The sequence below is a fragment of the Mesoplodon mirus genome (assembly GCF_964341445.2).
Source record: "Mesoplodon mirus genome assembly, chromosome: 11".
NCBI lineage: Eukaryota > Metazoa > Chordata > Mammalia > Artiodactyla > Ziphiidae > Mesoplodon > Mesoplodon mirus.
In genome coordinates, this window is record NC_138987.1 from 45,398,561 (window position 1) to 45,418,002 (window position 19,442).

Genomic DNA, 19,442 nt, shown 5'->3' on the forward strand with positions numbered 1-19,442 from the left:
TAAGACTCAGACTTTCTGGACCCCCAGGAGACATCAGCATCACCTGCACTGTCCCCGTGGCTCCCGTCCAGGCTGGGGAGCTGCAGGAAGGGGAGGTGGCCCTGTGGGCTGCGGCTGGGTGGGGTCTGCTTGTGTGCAGGTGAGAGCCACCTTGCTGCCCCCGTGCTTGTTTGGGGGCCTGACCAAGGCATTCGTCTTCCTGGCCCGCCCGGGACACGGAGGCCACCGAGACGTGGAGATGTGAGCTGTCAGTTTTCAGAGCCTTGGACAACGGCCCCACCCCAGAGAACACTGAGCTGCCACAGTGGACGGGGTCGACCCCAGTGTTGTTGACTGAGGGCTCAGGACGGGTGCGGGCTGACCTCTGCTGAGCTGGGTCTCCACTGGCCGTGTAGGACACCCGTACATGGACCAGGGCCACTGAACAGGGGCCCTTCCAGAAAGACTGGGTTTAAGTATAGAGACAGCAGAAATGCAGGCAGGTGGGTTTCACATGGGGAAAGCTGCGCATTGGGGGTCGGGGCTGTCCTGCACCCCCGGCTCTGGGGGAAGTAGCTCCACGGGCTCTCGATACAGGGCGGAAGCAGCTCTGCCCTCGTCAAGGAATCCATGCTCACTCAGTGGGCTGGGCCCCCAAGAAGAGAAGAGCCAAAATGGGTGAGATCCACGCACGGCTTAGCGCGGTGTGTGTGCTGGCTGCGGACAGTAGGTGCTCAACAAAGGCAGGGCAGGGAGGCCGGGCGAGGTTTGGAGGAGCAGACACCGGCAGCCGGTCACTGGTTGGACCGGGAACCCAGAGACCCGTGGTTGCCCAAATATCAGCCCCTGGAGAATTCAGCTCTAGCGTGGGCCCCTCCCTCACGTGGGGGCCCCGTGCCACTGCTCCTGTGGTTAGGACACCTCGGGAGCACTGAACTGATTCCAACCCCCCCCAGTTTGCCTATTTCAAAATTAAACTACCGTAAGAAATGAAAACTCCACCTTGCAGCCCAGCCTGCCCTACGAAAGGGGAGGGGCGAGTTGGAAGGTCGTGGCTCAGGGACAACTAGCGTCTGTGCGTTAAGTTAACAAGCTGGGTCCACAGTCACTGGGCCATTTGCACCATGACGGCTCTCCACGCTTTCTCCTTGTCAAACTCCTTCAGGGGGCTTCTGGCCACCTGTGACTGAGACAGGCAAAGAGTTATTTGTCCCGGGCCACCCACGCGGCAGGAAGCAGGAAGAAGGCTCAGTTCCCTCTCACTACTCTGCTGTCCCAGAGCCCCGGCAGCTCCGGCCACGACCCAGAGCACATGTCCTCCGCAGGGGCGGGGCCTGGTCTGCGGGGTGGGCTCTGGATAGGGGGTGGGAGGCTGCCGTGAGTGGGCATCCTCCCAACAGCCGGGGAGCCGGGGGCTCAGGTGGAACCTGCCCCTGCCTCGTGAGGCCTCTTCCTATGGGTCTGCATCCCAGCACCTGGCAGAGCAGCGTCTGCATTCAGTAGGTGCTGAGTAAATACTGCTGACTGTGGAATGATACACACCAGGGTGCAGGGGTAAGTCCCTCCAAGCTCTTCCTGGGGGCAGAGGCTGGACACTCCACAGAGAAGCGGTCTTGACCTGGCCCCGGAGGCTGTGAAGGCATCTCCAGGGGCATGACAGCAGGGGAGGGAGGACGCTTGAAGCAGCGGTCACCAAACAGGGAGGACAGCTGCCCGGCTCAGCCCCCCCGAGACCCCAGAACTGGCAGCTCTGGAACATGGGGGGAGGATTCATTGGCCTGACGCTGCACCTTGGTGTCCTGACACAGAACCCGGGGGGCCTCACGTGGGACCCAGGGACAAGGCCAACCCCGCCGGGGACTGACCACAACCGGGTAAAAACAACAACCAAACGACGCCATGTGAGAAGTGCAACGAAGGGAGAGGTGGAGCATGTAGGGTAGCTGAGGAAGGGCCAAGGGCTGGAGTGCGTCCCCCAGGAAGGGCGGGAGCAGCCTCGTGGGGCGACAGGGTGATGAAGGCAGGAGGCTGGCCGCGCTGGCCGTGTTTCAGGACAGCAGGAGAGCAGGACGTGAGACAGGGTGGGCCCGGGTGGTAGCTGGGCGGGAGGAGTGCCCGGTCCACCCAGGGTGGCCCTGGAGGGCCCTGCAGCAGCCCCCCAGGTACACGGAGCATCGTGCACCTGGAGGACAGTGGGCAGGTTTGCCCAGTAAAAGCACCACAGTGGGCAGCTCACGGGGAGGAGCCTTTCAGCTGTGGGGGACAAGAGTCAGGGACTGGGGAAAGTGCAGCGGCCTTGAGCCTGGCCGAGGGGCTGGCGTGACCCTCAGAGCCCGCTGGCCAGGGGTCGCCGACGCCACGTCTGTAGTGGGCACCCGCAGTAGGGAAAGCTCTGTGATCCATGCAGACATTTGCCACGTTCTCTTCTACATGTGTAAGAGTAGAACTGGAAGCATTCAGTCCATAATACCTTTCCAGAAATGGATTTGTGTTTGCCTGGCTGGCTTAAAAAGCGTATAACGTATTGTACCTTTCCAAGATTTTTCTGGGGTGTTTTAAAAAATACGAAGTGACCCAACGGGTCTTGAAAGAAGTCAGCGCAGGTGGGCGTCGCTTTGCCCAGGGCCCTGGGAAGATAGCCCCACTGGGACGGGAAGGGACGGGACGGGGAGCCACGCTCGCTTGGAGGCCACTCACCTCTCCCGCCGGGCGTCCCTGCGGGCCGGTCTGTGCGCCGTCCCAGGATGCGCCCGCCTTGAAGCGCACGCACTGGATGACCGTGGCCGTGTTGAGGCCCGCCTGCAGCAGCAGCTCCAGCATCAGCAGCAGCAGGAGCGCGTCGTAGGACTGCCGGGGGTGGAGACAGGCGGTGAGCAGCCCAGGGCCTCTTCTTCTGGCTCTCAGCCGCCCCCAGGCCCCATGGCTTCCCAGGCCGTGGCCCCGAAGCACAGACCGTGAGCCCTGCAGCAGTCTGTGTGGAGCAGTTTCAGGCTCTCACTCCACTGTGCCCTATTATGTCACCAGCCTGAGCAGTAACATTCTGTCTCAGTGAGAGAGAGTTGAGGAAATCACTTCTGCTCTGGGTTTAACAGAGGGACACAAAGATGACCCGTAGGCAGCCAAGCCCCGTGATGGTGCCGCTGCCCGGGTCAAGTCGTCCAGGCCTCCCAACAACTACTCAGGTCCACAGTGGAGCCACTGAAACCACCCGCGGCCTCGCCGAGGGTGCCCAGATGGGGCGGAGGTCTGCTGTGGAGGCCCCGAGCCGGACGAGAGAGAGGGGCGGGGTCCGGGGTGGCGGGACACAGGCGCCGTCGACAGATCAGTCTCGAAGCTAGAGGGTCCGGCACTGGCTGCTGGTGAGGAGAGGGGTCTGCCCAGGACTAGAGGAAGCCCCAGTGGCTGCAAGGACATCCACAGAGCACTGGCCCCTCCCACACTGCAGGGGTGTCCTTCTAGCCTCAGAAATACAAAACAACGTGACGTTAAGACAAAGAAGAGCCCAGAAAATGTCACTGTTAAAAAAAACCAAAAAGACTCAACAGCTCTGAAGTTTATGTGCACATTTAACCATGAGTCCAGTTTTTTTAAAAATGCAACATTGGGCTGGCTATCTAGAGCCAGGCAGGGTGATTCTAAAATTCATATAGGGACTTCCCTGGTGGCACAGTGGTTAAGAATCCACCTGCCAACACGGGGGACACGGGTTCGAGCCCTGGTCTGGGAAGATCCCACATGCCGTGGAGCAACTAAGCCCGTGCACCACAACTACTGAGCCCGTGCTCTAGAGCCTGCGAGCCACAACTACTGAGCGCACATGCCGCAACTATTGAAGCTCTGTGTGCCTAGAGCCCATGCTCCACAGCAAGAGAAGCCACCGCAATGAGGCAATGAGAAGCCCGCGCGCAACAGCAGAGACCCAACGCAGCCACAAATAAATAAATAAATAAATAAATAAATAAATGGATAAATAAATGGATAAATAAATAAATAGCATTCATAAAGAAGAACTAGCAAGCGACAGAAGTGAGTCAGCCCCAAAACGCAGGACAGCCGGCCGCGAGGCATTGAGCAGGCCCGGTGCAAACCTCCGGGGTGCACCTGGCGGCACAGACCGGCCGAGGGGGGACCGTCAGGGCAGAAACAGACGCAAACAGACCGGAGTTCAGTGCATGATAAAGGCAGAGCCTCAGACAACTGAGGAAAAGGTGGGCTTTTTAATAAACAGTGCTTGAACCATGAGCCATTTGAGGAAAGTCCAATGGGGCCCACTCCAGGCTAAACTGCTGCACTCCACGCTAAACTCCCGCGGAAACACAAGTACGAGCCTTTCTAATTGTGACTTAAAATCTAGAAGCAATAAAGGAAAATATTGACCAATTTAACTACGTAAAAACAACAGGGCTTCCCTGGTGGCGCAGTGGTTGAGAGTCCGCCTGCCGATGCAGGGTACGCGGGTGCGTGCCCTGGTCCGGGATGATCCCACATGCCACGGAGCGGCTGGGCCCGTGAGTCATAGCCGCTGAGCCTGCGCGTCCGGAGCCTGTGCTCCGCAACGGGAGAGGCCACAACAGTGAGAGGCCCACGTACCGCAAAAAAAAAAAAAAAAAAAAAAAAAGCAAGTGGATGGGAACAGGGCCAAAAAATGTAAGGCACCTGTGAAGAGGGGTGTCTGGGGGGGTGCTCAGGGCAGAGCAGCCCAGAGGAGAAGAACAGAAGCAGCTGAGCAGTGCCGGGCGGAACGGGTATCAGAGGACGGTGCACAGATGCCTCACTGTCCACGGAGAAAAGCAAATTAGCAGAACCAGCTCCATGCACATCAGGCCGTGTGCAAAGCCAGCTCCGGCCATCTGCCCCAACGTGGGCAGCGTCTCAGTGCTGCTCAGCGGCACTGTGTTTCTATAGAGTTTAAAATAAAATAAAAGAACACCCACCTTGAAGGCTGGCGGGTAATCTTTAAAGACATCCATGATTCTCATTACGCTGAAGGACAGGTACCCCGAGGCTGTGAACAGCAGCGGGGCCGCGAGGCTGCAGATGGCTATCAGCACCTCCACCTGGTGGGAAGCAGACAAGAGTGGGAGGTCGGAGTCTGGGAGCTGCTGCCCGGACAGAGGGTGCGGCCCGGCAATCACACAGCGGGAGTTACGAGCTGACGTGTGTCTGTGTCCAGCGTGGGGCACCTGCTGAGTCTCTGTGCTCGGTTTGCCCGTTAATTCAAAGCTCACCATGTGTCTCGCAAGTTTTCTCAACTTAGGCGCAATTCGCTCTGCTGATAAGATAGCACTTAGGAATTGATGGCCTCTTCCCAGTGCCCTCCGACCTGCTCCTGCGACCTCCCAAGGCCCTCCCGCCTCGGAGAGCCATGCCTAGCCCAGAGGCCACGCAGGCCCAGGTGTCGGCTGAGCTCAGCACCAGCTTGGACGCTCACGCTGCAGGGCATTTGGGCTGGTTTAGCGACTGTCACTGTCCGACATCCACAGCCAGTCAGGACGCCGCCTCTGCTGAGTCCCAGGAATCTCTCCCGACTCTTATGCCAAATGGGCCATTTCTGCTTACTGCCACAGACAGCCCAGCCCTTGGACAGTCGCAAGGCCCCCTCAAGCCCACAGCCTGCAGACGCCCCTAAGATGCTCGCCCCTGACCCCGCCGAGCCCAGCAGGTCGCTCCGAGGGTGCCTGGAACCTGGCTGGGCTTCACCTACCAGAGATCTGCTGGGACACTCTGCTGTCACGTGACTGGCAACGGCACTTGGAAAACACTAAGAGAAAAGGAAAAAGAAAGGCTTCAGAGGTGAGAGCCCAGCAAGTCAGATCCCAAACACATACCCTCCCGTGCTGATTCGGGCCATCCTGGTCGCCAGGAGAGCCGGGGATCCGTGCAAGAGAGGCAGAGCACCCTGGAACCCGCGCACCTGCTCCCTCAGGTGTGGTACCCGCCCCCAAATACTCGTGTGTGTGTCTACCGCTCCGTCTCGATTCAGCACCGCACCAGGGAAATGTAACACAGACTCAGCAGCTTTGTCCAAGGCAGCGTCTGTGTTCCAACTTGCAATTGTCCTGATGATGTCCTGGTCCAGCTGGCTCTGTTCCCAGCTCAGGACCCAGTCGATGATCACGCTTCATGTTTCTTGTCAGTTCGCTGGCATCCTTGATGGGGAGGCCTCAGCGGACCCTCAGCGGTGCCGCCTTCACGATGCTGCATTTCTGGAGGGAGCACCAGCTGGCCGCTGGCGGGCTCGGTTGGACTATCAGACTCAGGGCCCCTGGAGACACCGTGCCCCTGCCCACCATGTTTGACCACTGGGGGCTCCTCCACTGGACCAGCATTCCGGTCCCTTTGTAATCAATAAATGCCTTTTCCCACTTATTTTAAGGAGCTTGATTTACTTCTACACGATTCAGGCAGAGGGAAGCTCAGGGGAGCACAAGGCTTCCTCGAGGTTGCTGAGTGCTGGGCCCAGCCCCCTGCCATCCACCTGCCCCCCAGCTGGGGGTCCAGGCACCCAGGGGTCCGCTGCCCCAGCCCAGCACAGCCTGCTGGGCCCAAGTGTGTCCGGGTCCCAGTTACCCATCCACACGCCCACAAAGGAAAAGGAAATGCCCAGGCCCTTGGTGTGGGAGCACAAAGCACAGGAGCCTGTGGTTTGGGGGCATCACGTGACACGTGGAAACTCGGGTGTGCAGGGGCCCATCGCAGCTGCTCCAAATGGATGTGCAGCCCACATCCAGCCGGCAGCACAACCAAGGGAGGCCGAAGCCTGGGGGCCGTGTGTTCCCCGGGCTGCATTTCAGCTAAACGCTAAACAACATTAAATTACGTAAGTCAACTCGGACTTACTTATAAGAGGATGAAAGGCCCATGTTTAGAACAGTGACCGTGTAGTCAGTAAGCACTTACCAAGCACCAGGTGCGGTGCTAGGCATTTACAGTAGTTGTATTCAATGTAAAATAATATAAATGTATTACATTTTAAAACGTATTATAAAACAATATGAATGTTATATGTTATAAAATAATAAAACAAGTATTTTTCAGGGAAACTAATACAAAAAATATACAATACTTATAGCAGCTACCGCGTCCCCGGTGCCGCAGTGGTTAAGAATCCACCTGCCAATGCAGGGGACACGGGTTCGAGCGCTGGTCCGGGAAGATCCCACATGCCGCGGAGTAACTAAGCCCGTGCGCCACAGCTACTGAGCCTGCGCTCTAGAGCCTGCAAGCCACAACTACTGAAGCCTGCACTTAGAGCCCGTGCTCTGCAGCAAGAGAAGCCACCACAATGAGAAGCATGTGCACCGCAATGAAAGAGTAGCCCCCACTCGCCGCAACTAGAGAAAGCCCGCGTGCAGCAACACAGCCAAAAATAAATAAATAAATTTATATTAAAAAAAATAGCTAATCTGAGGGAGTAAATAGTATCATGATTACAAAAATACATCTGTATGAGGTACTGGTATCCTCAAGCCAGTTTTAAAATAATAATAATAATACCAGCTAACATCCCGACTCATTTAATCCTCGGTTCCAAAATCGCCCTGGTCTGGGGCCCACAAGGACCTGGGAAGCATCTTGCTCGGCCCAGCAGCACCCACTCCCCACCCCCGCCCCTCCTCCTGCTGCTTTCCTGCCTGACTGCCCCAAAACCGAGCTCAAAGGTCGGCCACACTGACGAGGGCCGCCCAGGGTGTACTCACGGCCACTAAGATCCAAAAGAACGTCACCGAAAGGTGCGGGCCTGAGATGGCGTCATCCACATTCAGAGCGATGACCCCTCCAAGGATGGCGGAGACACCGGCGATCACCTCGATGACCTGGGGGCAGAGAGTGTCACCCAGGGGAACGGGCAGGCTCCCCGGGGTCCCTGGAAGGGGGCGGGGGTGCAGATGGTCCTGTGAGTTCAGGGCAGAGCATCAGGGCGCCCCGTGCTGAGACGCTGAGGATAACCTCCAAGGGGATATCGAAAACGCATATTTCCAACCCAAATTCATGGGAAAGGGAAGGAAGAAGCTCCTGCCAATTCAAAGGAAGGTGGGAAAAGGCATAGAAAACAGGAAACAAAAAGATGGAGAAATAAATATGAAAGTGTCAGGAATTGCACTCTGAGTGAACCAGCTCCATTCAAACGGCACCAACACTCTGTACAGAAACTGCCCAAATGTAAGGACAGGAAGAGCTGGAAGAAGAGGGAAAGATACACTGGGAAAATATTAACCAGGAGATAACTGATGTAGTTAACAATATATGTTCTATGGCAAAAGCCATTACTAAAGAGAGTTGCTCGTAATGATTTAAAAAAAAATTTTTTTTTAAAAAAGGAAGGAAGGAAGGAATTCTAAACTTTCGTGTACCTAAAAACCCAGGCTCCAAAACTCTGTGGTGAAAAACTACAGAATTACAAAGACAAATCGATAATGCCCACAGATTGGGAGGCTTTTAACAGATCTTTCAGTAATAGAACGAGTAGACTAAAAAATTTTGGAGAGGACATAAGCGAGTGAAAACACAATTAACATATAATTTATGGACACATTGAGAGTAAAAGGGAGTGTACTGTCAACCAACACAGTTCATGTACCAGGGACATGCCTACACCATATTTATCTAGTACTCCCCCAACAATGAAATAAAATAAGGAGAAAGAAAAGCTTTTCTTACGGAATAGGATTTCAGGACCCGAGCAGGAAATGTCACTTCATACAGAATGTTGGTGCTCTCGGAGATGGAGCCCTGAAAAGAAACAAAACCTCATCACAGGGGTGGCCGTCCGTCCAGGCCGTCGCTCGGGTGATTGTCTGAAACGTGAGCATCTGGAAGACGCTCCTGGATCTTCAGGCTTCAGCACAAAAGCTCAAACACAGACCTTCTCGTTGCATGTGAAAATGTGTTTGATTGCTGAAGTCCTAGTTTACAAGGTGATACTTTAGGCGGACTTGGTCTCTGCGTGTAACACTACTGGGGGGTGGGGGTGGTGTTACTTGATCAGGATCAGGCTACGGAGGAGGTGGTGCTGCATCCCCAGGTTTGCCTCCCCGGGGCCGTTGGCCCCTCGCTCCGCAGCCAGGTCTGCAGTGCAGCCGTGCCTCAGGCTTGACCGACCTTCTGCTTGCAGTGCGCCTCGCTGGACCGCGCAGAGATGATCACTGTGGCCGCCATGAAAAGCTCCAGCAGAAGCAGCAGAATCAGATTGAAATTGATCTGCCAAAGGAGAACACATACGTCTGTAAAACCGGCTTCTTCACTTTCATCCCGTAAACGTGGACAATCCCACGAAGGGGCTTAGATGCCTCTTCAAAGTCTCGGCAACTTTTCTGTCCAAAGCCAGATGCAGGCACGCACCTCTGACTCACGTATATCTTTTTGTTTGTTGGTTGGTGGGTTTTTTATTTTAAATTATTGTTGGCTCAAGGGCTGGATTTGGCCCTCGGGTTGTAGTCTGCCCTGATCTCAACCTTCCTTGGTGGTTGGTCTCTCCTGGGTATTTACTCTAAAGGGATGAAAACTTACGTTCACACCAAAACCTGCCCACGTTTATAGCAGCTCTGTGCATAATTGTCCCAAAGAGAAAACACCAGGGGGTTGGGGGTTATGGAGCTGATGCATGTCCTGACTGTTGGCAGTTACAGAAATCCATGCCTGTGTTTAAATCCACAGGACAGCACACCAACAAAGTTGACTTAACTGTGTGATATAAAACCAACCATTCGGGAATTCCTTGGCAGTCCAGTGGTTAGGACTCGGCACTTTCACTGCCGTGGCCAGGTTCAATCCTTGGTCAGGAAACTAAGATCCCATGCAGTGCGGCCAAAAAAAATAATAAAATAAAATAAAACCAACCAATCAAGAGCCTCTATGGGCCTCTCCCGCCACCTGCCCCAATCACCTGGGCAGGCCCTCCGCCCTGAGCCCACCGAGATTATTCACGCTGGCAGGTCTGAGCCTGCTCACCCTGCCTCCCATCTCTCCCAGCAGAAACCCCAGTGAAGGCTCCTGCCCACGTGTCCCCGCTCCCTGCCTCCTGACCGGCCCTGGGGCCCCCTCCCCTTGGGACCTGTGATAAACTGTCTTTGCAGTGGCAGTCGTCTCCTGATCTCTTGGCCTCACTATACCCTCAATGATGATTTTTTAAAATTCTACATTTAAAAACGAATGCAACTAATAAGTTGGATCTACAGAACTGTACATGCAAAATAAAACATAGAATTTTCATTCTTTTGTAGCATTTGTGTAACACTAACAAAAATTGACCATCTATTAGGCCACAAAACAAACCCTGGTGAATTCTGAACAATCAATACATTATAGGTTGTACATTCTGACCCTAATGTAGTGATATTAGAAATCAATAATAAATGGGTGACTTTTTAAGATAATCCCACATGTCTGTTTCATCAGGGTTCTAGGCAGAGACTGACAACCAGAAATACAAAGTGAGGTTAACAGAGCGAAGCCAGTTCTTCGAAAAGACTAATAAGAGATACAGTAGAGATATAAATTACATTTCAGAGTGAAAAGGAGAAATAACTAAAATATTTGGCTTTAATTAAAAATAGTGAGCAAGATTATGAACGACTATAATAATTTCGAAAACCTGCATGATATGGATAAACTTTTGATAAAAATATAAAACCCAAAATTTGACACAAGAAGAGAAAGAAAACTTTAACAGTAATAATGAAAGACTACCCCTCACCAACAGCCCCGGATGGAGATGATTTTACAAGTGAGTTCTACCAAACTTTCTAGAAGCAGTGACTTCTTATCATATCAAGGTTTTGCAAAAAACAAAAAAGAGCTAAGAGCTGCCTCGTTCATTTTATGAGACCAGTATAACCCTGGTTCTAAAACCGGACAAAGGGGACTTCCCTGGTGGCGCAGTGGTTAAGAATCCACCTGCCAATGCAGGGGACACAGGTTCAATCCCTGGTCCAGGAAGATCCCACATGCCGCAGAGCAACTAAGCCCATGCACCACAACTACTTAGCCTGTGCTCTAAAGCCCACAAGCCACAACTACTGAAGCCTGCGCACCTAGAGGCCGTGCTCCACAACAAGAGAAGCCACTGCAATGGGAAGTCCGCGAGTAGCAACAAAGACCCAAAGCAGCCAAAAATAAGTTAAAAAAAAAACTTATTGGAAACCCTTTAGATACAACCTATTTAAAATCAGGAATAAGACAGAGAGTCCCACGGTAGCAGAAGTCCTGGCCAAAGCGATAGAGAAAAAGGAACAAGAATGTTAGACTGAACAGGAGCGTTTAAACTGTCGTTATTTGCAGATGATAGGGTGACCTACATAGAGAAACCAACATAACCTACAGAAAACTCGGAGGATACGAGTCCAGCAAAGCTTCCAGGCACGAAGTCCACTTATAAAAATCCATTTTTAAAAACCGGTACAATATGAATAAGGTCTAAGTTAACATGTGCCAATGTCAGTTTCCTGATTTGACCACGTAAGATGCTCTCATTGGGGAAAACTGGATGAAGGCTACACAGGAATGCTCTGTACTATTTGTGCAAATTCTTTCCAGTCTCAAATATTTCAAAATAAAGAAAAAATGAAAATCAGTAGCCTTTCTCTGCACTAGCAATAAGCCATCTAAAAATATAATTTAATAAATAAGACACCATTCATACTAGCAACACATCTGTGAATCATCTAGGGATTATGTAACCAAGAATACACGGAACTTTCCAACCCTAATAAAGGACAGAGATGATGTGAGTAAGTAGAGAGACAGTCTATGCTCTCAGTGGGATGACTCCACACAATAAAGGTGTCAATTCTCACAAAATTACTCTGTAAACATCAAGTAATCGTAATAGAATCCCAGCTGTATTTTTTGAGGAACTCAATAAACTTATCCTGAAATACATTTGAAATAAGAGCTGTCAGCTTTGGAGAAGGAAGACAACTGGAGTCACGAAGCCACAATAAAAAGCGTGACACACAGTGTGACAGCAAGTGCTGGGGCTCACAGGAAGAGACCCCTGATTTAGGACAAGCCAAGGACAGGAAGGAAGCCCAAGAGGGCAAACACCCAGGAAGAGGGGCTCAAGAGTACTAGTGATCAGAGTGTGACCTGAGGTAACAGCAAGCCACAGCACCGTCATCAGACGGGAAAACAGGGGCTGTTGGGGACGCCAAGTGCGGGAAAGGCTATGGGACCTGGCAGCCTCCCACTGGCAGTGAGGGTGTGTCCTGGACTTAGCTGAATTCAGGTGGACTTACGCCCCTCCCTGGCCTACGAGGACCCCGAAGACATGTGCCCACGTCGGCCCAGTTGTGGAAGGGGAGCGTCAGAGGCTGTGGAGCTGGATCCTTCCCTAAAGAAAGAGGTGCCCACGGCGGACATGCAGCAGCCAAGGCAGGGATGGCAGGTGGGAAAGAGGGAGCAGAGACTCTACAGCGAAGCCCCGCGTGGCTGTCCCCAGGGCGGAGGTGCAAGTCCAGCGCCTGGCTCAACAGGGAGACAGGGGAGGGGAGCAGCCCCTTTCCTGAGCGACCTCACGCTGCAGAGTTTCCTGATCACCATTTGTGACCTTGTGTTTGGACACCGGTGGTCCTGACATCGTGGTCCTGGGGTCCTTCCACGTGTTTAGGTGTCCAAGCTTCGTGTCCTCCACGCGGCCTGGCTGGACCTTCGAGGTGGCAGGAGCCTGAGGGTCTGGTTAATGGCGGGCTCTGGCGCTGGGGCCTGGGTTGGGGGCGATGCAGGTTCAGCTCCAGCGGAGGCCATCCAGTAGGAGGAGGCTGTGAGCAGGAAGCTTCATGCATCTTTCACAATTTCTTCATCCATTTTGTGCACTTGGGGGGCACCATCCTAGGTAATGGATGTTGGATTATCTGTTTTGGTTTGGGGTTTTTGCCACGATCCTCAGGGCTGCTAGGAACACACCGCCTGGTCACATGTGTGCATGTCTCTCCAGGGTTTGTGCCATGGGGCTCCCCAGTGTATGTACTTCTTCAGAAAGGACCTGCAAATTCCAGACTTTTCCACAGAGCCTGCAGCAGCGCATAGGAGTTGCCGGACGTGAGGGAATCACCCTGGGCTCCTGCCTGTCCCGATGCTGGAAAGGGCATCTCCTGTGGCTTTCATTGACCTCCTCTGATTACTAGTGTGGCTCCTCTGAGCTGTGCGTTGGCGCTGTGGTTTCCTGCTGGTGAGCGCCCGGCGCAGTCCCCTGCTGCCCTTGACTTTCTCCCAAGGCTCCTCACGTACCCTGGGACCGGCCGGCCACTCCAAGAGAACATGTCCCCTTCCGTACAGAGTGTGCTCCTTGTGTCTGCGGGACGACTGGCCGCGGCTTCATGGTGGGCGGGCTGGGGGCAGGGACCCCCAGCTTGGTCACGGCTGTGTTCTGGGCCGGAGCTGCGGCCGCGCACGTGGGGCTGCCTGGGCCAACTGGTCAGGGGCGGCTCTCCTGTCCTGCTGGGACAGCTGTGGGGTGCGGGTGAGTCCCCAAACATGTTCTTCAAGGGGGCTCCACCCCGGCCCTTGGTCACCACCTAAACCTGCTGGGTCCTGCCTGCAGGCACACTTGCTCTGGACCCATGGGACAGGCGCCCACTTCTGCGTAGGGTTTCTTTGGTAAAGAAGCATCGTAGTTCTCAGCGAGGCTTTATGATTTTCTACAAAAGAGTCTCCAGACTTTTTGTTAGGTTTATTCCCAGGAACTTTATAAAATGATATCTGTAATTAAATAACATTTTCCAAAATCTCTGTTTCTGGCACAAACAACTGTTTTACTTGATTTTCACATCCAGCAACCATGCTACGTGGGCTTAATAATCCAAATGTCAAGAAGGCAGAAAATCGTCTCTTCTGCAGAAGATGGCAGCACAGGTGCTCCTTTCAGATCCGCGTGTCTGTCCATTTTTCATGCCCTAACACTCTTGGCTGAGACATCCTCGGGCCACCACATCCTCTTCCTGATCTTAAAGAAAACGTGTTGAACACAGAGCAGAGGTATCTCTGATCAGGTCCTGTTTCCTAGAGATTTTTTTCTGCTGCATTGTAATTTAAATGACAAGACTCTTCCATTTTTCTTAACGGAACATAAAGTAACAGGGCAACTTATGTCAGCTGTATCGCAGATCTGATAAAAGATGTTATTACATTACTGTTAATGTTTAAGAACTGTTGTGAAAGAGATACAAAAATCAGTGAATTCGTCCACCGAAAACAGTGAAAGCGTTAAAGACAACTCTTTTCTTCAGAAGCCTAAATGAAATTCTCAAACTCAAGAGCTACGATACACATCTCTGGTGTAACTACCCGGCAGATAGCTCACTAACACCAACTCCGAGCCCACAGGGCTCAGCAGACCCAGTGGGACCAGAGCCCTCGGCTCCTGTGACCCTGGGAGGACCCATGTGGCTTTCCAGGGACTCACATCTACTGCTGACGGGTTCAGGACAAGTTTGCATCCAAACCAGATCAAACACGTCGTGGTGACAGCAAACGTGGACACAAACAGTATCTGGAAGTTGGGAATCTGGAAAACAAGACAGGAGGGGTTTCGTTCTCCTTTGTGTGAAGAAAGAAACCAAGTGACATTCAACCACATAACGGGGCATTAATCACCCATCCCAAGGATGGGGCACCTAGAGTCAGCTGGGGGGATGCCTGCAAGCTCGGGCCCCTCCGCCCTCCTGGGGGCAGAGGGAGGGGGGATGAACGAAGCCCCATGGTGTGGGTGCAGGGCTGCAGAGGGTGCAGACAGAAGGCTGGACTCACCGCGCTGATGTTTCTCCTCCAGACAGCGAAGCTCACTATGGCTGAGGGGATGCACTGAAAAGAGAGAGCAGGTGAGCGCCCCTGCTGGTCACTCTGTGTCCTGAAAACCCACATGGCCTGAGACATGTCCCCCTCCATCAGACGCAGTGGTCCCTCTCGACGCTGAAGGGTCTTGGGTCTTTCAAGATAATAATTCTGGAAAGAGTTTTAATTGTTCTGATGATGAAAAAGACACCGAAATGAAGACTGTCCTAGCTGGACGTGCTTAGAAGCGGATGTAGCTTCCTGTGGCCCGAGATCAGGCACACCGTGGTAAGAATCACGCAGAAAGGGAAAACCATCTGCGTGTGAAGGAGAAGAAATGCTCAGGGGCCCCAGGGCCCCCGGGGTCCTTGCCAGAGGTCCCCACTGCGTCCCCGGAGCCAAGGACAAGGGAGAGGGCGAGTCTGGGGTCAGGGCGGGGGGGAGTTGGGGGGCCAGCCTGGGTCCCGTGGGCCATGCCGGTGCCACTCTTGCAGCAACGGGACCTCCCCGCCCAGACCCTGCCGTGGGAGATGGGGTGGGGTGGGTGAGCCCAGCAGGGGTCGGATGGGGGCTGGCCACCGACGGAAGAGCCAGTGGGACCACGTGACTGGTCTCCCCAGCCCATCCCCTCTGGGGGTGAAGGACGCAACCGAAGATTTTGCTGGGACATCGGCCTAGGTCAGCGTGGCCCTGGAGCCATCTGAGTCAGAGGTCAGAGGTCCCTGTGACCTCCAACCAGGGCTGCTCCAGTGGTGAGCACAAAGGGCCACCTAGGAGGTTCCAGAGAGAGGGGCAGGAAACGGGTCAAATTCTTTCAAGGGGTTTTCTTCTAAGGAAGTGGAGGCTGGGCAACCTGTTGGGGGGGGGTACAGGGTAAGGACAGCTGCATCTGTCTTGTGTTTTCAGACATTTGGGGATGCTGACAGGGCTGGAACAGGAGAGCAGATGGGCGAGAGGGTCCCCCAAGCCCCAGGGGATGTGCCCTGTGCTTGAGCTGGCGGGAGTCACCGGTCGTCTCCCCATGAGGACTGGTGACTCCCCAGGCCTCGACTCTGAGTCCAGAAGCAGGTACAAGCTTCGGGGAGGGGTGGGGGTGTGGCCCCCAAACCATGGAGGGGCTTCCCTGCCGGCTCATGGGGCAGCCCGGAGCAGCATGCACCTGCGTGTTGGAAATCAAAGTGCTGTTTCTTGCTCTGGAGTCTGTGGGGTAAGATAGACTTCCCTCATAGAGCATTTTCAAAAGCAACAGATGCTATTCGAAGGCAAAGTATAGGAAGAGAGTTTGAATGAGGAGCGAGTGACAGCAGCGGGTCCATCTCAGAGCAAAGAACCCAGGTGCATAACCTCAAACGTCAGTGCCGACACAGGACTGCTACTCACTGAACCTGCAGCACAGCGTAGGTAATCCATCTCTAAAGGAAACACATTTCCCAGGTAGAGGGAAAACCCCGAGGTCACAAGCAGGCAGCTCTGCAAAACAGCAGCATGAATTCGGGTGACAACACAGTCAGGCCTGAAGATCAGAAGGCTGAACAACTAGCCCTCCGACTACAACTTAACTCTGTACAACACCGACATCCACGCCTGGATCCCGCCGGACCCCACTCCTCCCTGCAGGACAGCAGCCGCCCACCCTCCCCCAGGGGCAGGTTATGGGCATCTACACTTATCTGGGGGACAGGAGACTCTGTCAAAATTCAAAGCAAGAAATGGCGGCTCCACTCCCCAGAAAATGCCTTCACCCCACATGTGCAATTTCAGGGGCCTCAGGGCCCCCCAGGTCCAGGCACAGAGCCAAGCACACGACCCCATCCCGCTCAAGACACCGAAGATAGAAACTCACTGCACAGGGTGAGGCCATGGGGTCGAGGTCACTGTTATAAGGTCACTCAGACCCAGGTGTGGGCAGAGGGCCGTGCACACCCCATGGAATGGGGGAACTGGGGCCCACGGGCCCGGGGGGCGGGGGAGGCCAAGGCACACCCCTCAGGGAGAAGAGGGCAGCGGGATCAAGGGCTGTGGCCGCGGGCTGCTGCGGGCAAGAGAGTCCAGGACCTGGGAATGAGAGGAGGCTGACCGGCCGCCCACCGCCCACCCGGGGGCTGGAGGGAGGAGTGTCCTCTTCGACCCACACGGTGGGAGTTCCCGTCTCAGTGGCACAGGGTAGCGGCTGGGGGGAGGGCGGGCAGGACCACCAGGGTGCCGCGGGACTGCACCGCAGAGCCCGGGGCCCAGGGAGGGGCAAGTCCCCAGCCCGGATCCTGGATCTCGGCCCCCGGCACGCTGACCCCCGAGCTCCCGCCCACAGAGAGGCGCGTCCAGTGGCCAGCCCAGGTGACCACGCCCGCTCGGGCCAAAAGGACTTCTGTTGTCCAAGTGCTTATCCAAGCATATCGGAAGGGAGACATCCCGGGACCCCAGGCAAGGTCCCCTCAGGCCTGCCCCCTCCTCCCTGCTGGCCCTGTCCCCTGTCCCCTCAGCCTGCCCTGGTCCCATCGCCCTGGTCCCATCGCCCTGGTGGACGCCGTCCTGCTGTCCACCCCGCCAGAGGCCCCTCCTGCGAGCGTGGCCCCTCCTCCCCACCTCTGCAGGCCCCCAGGAGGTGAGGGTCGTGGAGGCTGCCCTGGAACAACACATGAGCCAGCAGGCTCAGCGTGGGCCCTGGGCTGTGCGACCCCTGCCGGGACACAGAGCAGCCACGGCCCAGAGGCCAGCAGGGCCAGCAGAACAGAGCCTCACCAACTGAGGAAAATAACTCAAAGAGCACAGCAAATAAGCACATTGCCACCCGTGAGTCTCTCAGAGGCAGAAGTAACCCCGGGCTACTCTTCCCCAGGCCATCTGGGAACAGCACCCAGGCAGTGGACCCCGGAGGGGACGGTGTCTCCGTGGGCTTGGCGCGGAGCTGCTCACCCCCATCAACACGGAGAAGACCCACGTCTTGTGGCTGAAGCACGGGGGCAGCCTGGAAGACAGCTGAAGGTCACTGGGCTTGGTGTCCGGGGCGTAGCTCCCCGCATCCGGCCGCCCGCGCTCCAGTGGGGGCATCCGGTTGTAGCCCAGCTCCTCCCGGGCCATGGCGCTGCCGGGGGGCAAAGGCTGACATTAGCGGCCGCAGTGCTGCACTCACCACGCCGCCACTTATTTATTTGTGATAAGATTACAAATTTCACTTCTGATCACTCTGAAAAAACTCCCAAAGAAGCGATTTTCAATAAATACTTGTTTTTAAGTTGTTTTCAGTAAAAGAGATATCATTTGTATAGAAGTACTGTAAGAAGAAAATAAGCAGTTAATTCCACAAGTGAATAAAATCACTTTCCCAGGAAAACAAACCTGAACAGTCTAGATTCACAGCAGGACTTTAGGCTTTAAGTGCTTTGCCCTCCCACCGCCCCCCTCAATTTCACTTCCACTGGCAGCTTCATTTATGAGTCCCATGATGTGCTGGCTTCTCCAAACTTCAAACCGGACAAGAGATCACAGATGTGCTCCACACGAGGGTTTCCCGTCTGCATACTTACCTCTGCGGCGGGTCTGGTGTGGGAGCGCTGGTCTCTGGGTGAGGGGCTCCTGTTACAGAGTCACCCTGCCTTGGGCGTCCAGCAAGAACTATTCAGAGACGGAACAAAAGCCTGGCAGAACTGCACTTAAGCCAGGCAAGGAGGACCGCTTCCTGAATTTCAATGAGGGCATGAAGCAAGGGATCCTGGAAAGTTCTTGGTGGTTGTATAACTGCTGGCCCAGAGTTCCGCTCCGTCCTGCACCAACCCCGCCAGGAGCAGAGGGGCCTCGTCAGGTCCCCTGGAGGCAGACAGGTTGCAGGCGCTGGGGCGGGCATCTCGGAAGAAAAGGTGTACCCGAGTGCAGAACTGCACCAAGCACAGGATCCTGGCGGGCCGGAGGGCCGGGTACCTGTTTTGGAAACAAACACATTTTTATCCAAAGCCTTATTCTTCATCCTTTCTGGCAGCCCTTTTCCATCCCCTGTGATCACACAACGAACACCTCCTTCACAAGGTCTCACACACATTTGCACTCAACGTGGCTGACCTGGCCCTTGAACTGCTTGGGATTCTGACCCGCGGGTTCCTGTGGGCAGCGCCGGGTCCTGCTGTGCCCTTTCTTTCTGCTCACCAAGCAGAGGGAAAGGACGGGAGGGCACTTCGCCCAGAGACGCTGGCGCCCCACAATTACAGCACCAGTCTTTGTGCTCACAGGAGCGCTTAAATGGCTCTAAACAAGAGCATTCTGCAAAGCCGGCTCCTCAGACCACAAGCCCACATCAGGCTCGAGCAAAGGCTTCAGTTTCCAATCATGGGATGCTCTGTTGTCTTCATTTTTCAACCAATCAAGAAGGATTCGAATTAATTTTCACAAACTGTGAAGTCAAGAAGGGATTTTAAACAGATTGAAAAGCCCCCCAAACCTCCTTCTTAACTGTCTTTTAAAGCAGTAAGTGGAACTAGCAGGAAATGTCCGACCAATGGAGCTCTTCACTTCTCTCTTTGTTTGAAGAAAAGCATTCAGCAGGTTTCACCATTTCTGTGCCTTTCCAAAGTTGTTCTCTAAGAAATCAAAGAAGCTGCCTTGAATTAGAGAGCATAGGACAAACGCCACCCAAAGCGTCCTGGGAAGAACTTCCTCGTGTCTGGCGGCAACACCAGTTTCTAGAACAAGCCCCGATCCCTCAC

General features: G+C 54.4%; 1 protein-coding gene across 1 annotated transcript; it reads right to left on the minus strand.

The window, feature by feature from the left end:
* Window positions 1-1,084: 1,084 nt before the first annotated feature.
* Window positions 1,085-17,826, minus strand: MLC1 (modulator of VRAC current 1; the record flags this gene model as incomplete). The annotated part of the gene is made up of 11 exons (XM_082636262.1): window positions 1,085-1,159; window positions 2,677-2,826; window positions 4,914-5,036; window positions 5,684-5,740; window positions 7,680-7,796; window positions 8,641-8,712; window positions 9,082-9,180; window positions 14,381-14,482; window positions 14,725-14,778; window positions 16,129-16,218; window positions 17,662-17,826. 11 exons carry the CDS (start codon window positions 17,824-17,826, stop codon window positions 1,085-1,087), a joined length of 1,104 nt encoding a protein of 367 aa, XP_082492388.1.
* Between the last annotated feature and the right edge of the window lie 1,616 nt (window positions 17,827-19,442).